The sequence below is a fragment of the Clarias gariepinus genome, chromosome 22 (assembly GCF_024256425.1).
Source record: "Clarias gariepinus isolate MV-2021 ecotype Netherlands chromosome 22, CGAR_prim_01v2, whole genome shotgun sequence".
In the NCBI taxonomy this organism is placed as follows: Eukaryota; Metazoa; Chordata; class Actinopteri; order Siluriformes; family Clariidae; genus Clarias; species Clarias gariepinus.
The window spans coordinates 26,768,299-26,773,635 of record NC_071121.1 but is presented as its reverse complement, the minus strand read 5'-3'; the positions used below and the strand labels follow the sequence as shown (position 1 = coordinate 26,773,635).

The 5,337-nt window shown below is 34.6% G+C and overlaps 1 protein-coding gene across 1 annotated transcript; it reads right to left on the bottom strand.

The window, feature by feature from the left end:
- Nucleotides 1-699: 699 nt before the first annotated feature.
- On the bottom strand, nucleotides 700-3,431 carry LOC128510066 (CD59B glycoprotein-like). Its single transcript, XM_053482037.1, has 3 exons — nucleotides 3,347-3,431; nucleotides 1,381-1,479; nucleotides 700-1,080 (listed from the first exon to the last, which is right to left on the bottom strand). The coding sequence occupies exons 1-3, from the start codon at nucleotides 3,393-3,395 to the stop codon at nucleotides 881-883; spliced, it is 348 nt and encodes a 115-aa protein (XP_053338012.1). The 5' UTR covers nucleotides 3,396-3,431; the 3' UTR covers nucleotides 700-880.
- Nucleotides 3,432-5,337: the final 1,906 nt, after the last annotated feature.

The following is a 5,337-nucleotide window of genomic DNA, read 5'->3' as shown; positions in this document are numbered from 1 at the left end:
GTATTTTGCACAGCCATATTTATGCCATAAATGTGCCTTCTGTGTATAAGATCATCTGTGTCCCTCTCCACTCAATCTTGGACATTTTCCCTGCACTGTGTAAGTGAGTAGATTATGTAGAGGGTGTAAGAGTGAGTTATTTTTGCATGCTAGTTAACTATATTCTAAATAAACTACAAAAAAAGTATTTTTATTTTGTTCTCAAATTATTTCCTTGTAGCACTTCCCTCTGTCACAATCCTGACTAAAAGGCTCATTATACAGCTCATGATGTGGGTCTTTGTCTAGTCTGGTGGGAATTACAGCATTATTCGTGATTCTGTATGCTTCCTTGCATATGACCTTTCTAAACAAAAAGATTCTTTGATAATGTAAATAAAGAATTTTTTTTTAAAGGGGTACTCGGTTATAGAACAAGTTTTACATCTGCTTACTCTACATTTTACAGTCTATTTAAATAAAGTTTACAGCAGGCGTTGTTGGCGCTTTTCAGATAATTCACCCCACCCCACACTCCCACGAACCACAATCTCAAGCAGGCTCAATCATTAAAGTGTCTTATTTATTTATTTATTCTTTAATTATTTAATTATTCAGTTATTAATTTTAATATTTGTTTTTGAGGCTTCAGAGCTGGTGTGAATAACTGGAAATCAGGAAATCTGATTTTTTTTAAATTAATATTTCCCAACAGCTAGTGATATGCCAAACTTCCCCCAGCATAATTTACATAAGATTATTAAATTAGATCAATATGAACAGTGTATACATTAATTAGAGGTCCCACCCCGACCCCATGAAAAAGGAGCGCTCTGAAGATTATTATTATGTTTTATTGCTGTCATTTCTAAACCAGATACAGCTTTAAGTCATTTTTTTTTCAGGGAAAGCGGAAGAAGGACAGCATGGGGACAATCATGAGGAGGAGGCTCAGTGTGAATCTCTCAGCACCGTTACACAGGTCCGCCTGACAACACTTTCCATATTCAACTGTAACTCCCAAGAACAATGGCAGAACCTGATTACACATGTCACTCGGTGCACAGGTTTTCAAAACAAACCTTTGGCCCGATACAGTACCTAGGAGAAGGAGAAAGAAAAATATTTTTTTTAAATATTTTTTTATCTTAACTGCTGTTAATAGTGTTTAATAGAGTCTAATAGATTATTAACCTAAGAGAGACAAGAATCACATAAAGAAACATCACGTGTGTAGACTTACTGTAGTAACAGAGTATAATGCTTGCTGATTTGTTTGTTTTGAATAGTGTCTTTTATAGTTTATGATTTACTTTTTCACAGGTAATAGATATTAATAATTCATGATATACACTGTTACTGGGAATATTTTTTAAAATTGCATGAGTGTATATTATTTACCTGTTACATTCAGGCAGGTATTAGAAAACCCAGAACAGGTCTGCGTTCTATATTCAACACAATTAGTGGGATCACAAGTGTAACATCTCAGGGGTTCAGCTAATGAAAGAAATAAAACAATAAAATAGGGCAAACATAAAGAGTATATTTTATTTCACATTTTATCTGACAAATGTTACTAAAATAAAGATGACAACAATAATTCTGTATAAGTCTGTTGTATTGTATGTCTCTCTCTTTCTCTCTTTTTCTTTCTCTCTCTCTTACACACACACACACACACACACACACACACACACACACACAGTACTTTTAACTAATCGTGAAGGTCTCATCTTTTTATCCAACCAAACAGATGATTCATAGCAGCATATTCCAATGTCAATGTTTATTAAAAATAAAAATTTTATACCTTTTTGAGTGAAGTACATTCTCTACATAGGTTTTATCTGTATTAAATAATGACTAATTACATATATAGAATTTATCACCAACAAGTGGCAAATACAACATTACCATTTATCAAGATAAATAATAATGTTTTTTTTTTTTTTTTTTGCATGTACAGTATATGTTTTCATGGTGTCAGTGGAAACTGTTATTTAAGTGGAAATACTGAATTAAGACACCTATGGTAAATACAGTTTACCTAACAGGTAATCTATATGCACTCTTCTGTTCCACTCTTTTAGTACAGCTCAGTTAAAAGGGAGTGACTGATTAGCTACTGTCATAGTAAGCTGTTTTTTTTTTTATCCAACATTAGTATGGTGGGTAACGTCAGCAGCTTTAAGACAGATATGAAAAAATGAAGCCAAAATAGTCCCTGAGGCCCTCCAGTGGCTGTCTGTAGTAAATGTAAAAGTGAAAGTAAAAGTCTTTCATGTAAGTGAATTGACAACAAACCAGATTTGTATTTTAAATAAAAAATATTGATATTCCTTGTAATATTACCATGAACTTTGCTCAAGAGATCTTTAATGGAAAGAAAGAAAGAAAGAAAGAAAGAAAGAAATCCACAAAGGCCAGACTTTCATTCAAACCAAGTAGTAATTACACCTGATAGGCTATGGAATTCCAACAATGACTACTTGAAAAGGCGAGTCTTCTGATTGGTTTGAATTAAAGCCTGCACCCACATGTCCCATTCTAGATTCAGTTTGATGCCCTTGCTTCAAAGGGAAAAAAAAAAAAAAAAAGAAGTGAAAGTGAAAGTGAAAGGTTCAGACTTCGGTTTAATTATGCTGATGGAAAACTTGTGTAATTGTCTAATTTTTTATATTTTTATAAATTGATATTTGATGTAGCTATTAGCCATTATGGCCGTCATCTATGAGACAAAAAGCATGATTTCTCAAATTTTATTCCACATCCAAATTTTATTATGTATCATTTTCTTCATGAATTCTTTATCATCTTTAAAAGCATGTGGATGCAGCCTTGAGAAAGTCATCTACTCTTATAAAATATAATTATTTATGAAATTATTTGTGAGTAAATATGCTGTTCCACTTTTTTTTTTTTAAATAGTTTCTTAAATTTGGGGAGTGTTTTAAAATAAATAACTAAAAAAAATAGAATATTATTCTACATTCAGGGCAAAGCTTGTTTAAGACTATTGGAAACACAGGATGGAGGCATTCGCATGATTTGCCTGCCATGATTTAACTTAATAACATTTATTTTGTGACATCTTATAAGAAAGGATTATAAATAATAGTCTAATAATGTGAGAACCTTTAATGTCCTTTTATTTTTCCAAAACACAAAAGTGGCTACTAACACTATAAGTTGATTAGTTTTAATAGCCTAATTCATAGCATGTCATAGAGCAAAGTCTAAAACATGTAAAACTTGCAATACTGACACCAAAAGACTAATTAAGTAATTTTACTTGTCTGAGTACACACACACACACACACACACACACACAAGAATTTATATACAGTAAGATCCTGTATCTTACCTTTAGGTAAAAACATGTAGATGAACACAAGTGCCACAAGTGACTTCATTGCTGCTGGAAGGCAAAAGTGTGAAGCTGTGATGGATTTGGGTGATGCATTAAGAAAGGGATCTCATATTCAGTGTTATTGGGGTGCAGTGGAGGGAGGAGTCTGGAGCACAGGAAGAGGGATTTATAACTAGTCTAAGCCGTTTTTTTTTCTAAATCATTTTATCAACTTTGTTCAGTTCTTTAGAACTTTTTTTATATATATTCAGGTATATTCATTGAAGTATATCTACTTCAGCTTTTTTTAAAAAAAAAAAAAGAATTTACAAAAAGAAACATCGCCCTTCGATGTGGCTTTCATGGTCAAGCTCAGCCAGGCCCACCCAGCCATCCATTGGCAGCAGCCTTAGGCACGAGTCTTTGTGACGTCCAACATCTAGAAACTTTCCCAACTGGAAACAGGTCTCTTAGCAGAGAATGCAGGCCTTTTTTGCTGTTTTGCAACGATCAAATTGTGGCATTCAGCCCATTTTCCCTTGAAGTCGCTGGGGGCGCATGGCATCGTCTTCTTGCATGCTTCTTTCATGCTCCGGCTGGTCAAATGGTGGCATTCAGTCAACCCCACCTTTAAAGCATGCTCAGGCTGGTGAAACTACAGAATTTAGTCTGCTCACCTTTGTGAAGCATGCTTACATTTGAAGTCCCTAAGACATGGTGCAACACCCTGCTTACATGCCATGCACATGTTCAGGCAGGAGGTTATTAAGCGACAGAATTAATCCTTGTGGGACAGCTGCTGTGGGCTTTTCAGTGTGGCTCCTCTCACCCAGCCATCCCCAACTGGGAACGGGGGGCTTAAATCATAAAGGTGTTCCTAATAAAGTAAATGATGATTATGAGGATAAATGCTTAAAGTAGGCAAAGATAGACATCTTGAATTTGTATATATTGCATTTTTTACTCACTGAGAAACCATTTTGAAGTGTATATTTATAAACAGTTCTTACAGTAAAAATATTAACAATGTTGGGAATGTCGATGTAGTGCTGTATAATAACGCTGCTTCATAAGCCTCTTGAATTGAACTGGTGCATTTCTCAATCTGGGTTTTACATCACTTACAACATCAGTTAGTTACCAGCGGTTTGTTAGCAAACATTTTTTAACAAAGGCAGCACATCATGCACACATACTGTACACACACAGTATGTTTTATTGCAGCTGTGTAAGTCAAACTTTGTTGGAGTCAACGGCTCATGCTCATAGACTGCCTCTGACTACCCTGAGCTGCCCAGGCAAGAATTTTAAGAAGCCAAACACAGACTATGCATAAGTCACAGGAAACTCTGCAAAAGAGTTCTATAGATTAACAGAACAGCAACATCTGTTTAGAAAACAAGGATAAATACTTAAGCTTTTAAGTATTCAAGTTCAGCAGAAATAAAAATTCTATAGAATTAGCTTGGTGATGTTAGATGCCCTTTTCTAACACAACCCACTCTGTTTATTCAGCCTTGAGAAAGTCACTAAGATTCAGTGGTTTCAGTGTCCTGGACTCGGAATGAAACCCTGACCATGGCCGTGAACATGCCCAATGTTAAACACGTATCCATGAATAAACAAGAACATCTTATAAATAAACATGAACTTTTGCAGGATATGAAGAACTTTGTTTAGACATAAATTATTATCAGGGTAAACTTATTTTCAATATTGTTCGCATAATTGTGATAATGGTGAGCAAAATCTAAACATCACAGATTGAAAGAAATAGAATGGTTGCGAAAAAAAAAAAAACTTGCGTGACTAAAGAAACTTCCTCAGGCTTCCCACCTTTTTTCTGTTGAACTTAATAAAGACACATCATGTAAGGGCTCCTAAAGGCGTCCTGCCAGCACTTGTGATGATATGTTGAGCAATATGGGTTTTAAAGAGAACCTGTAATTCATCAAAGATAGAGGTTAGAAGTTAGAAGTTGGTTCATAGATAATGGTGTAATTATA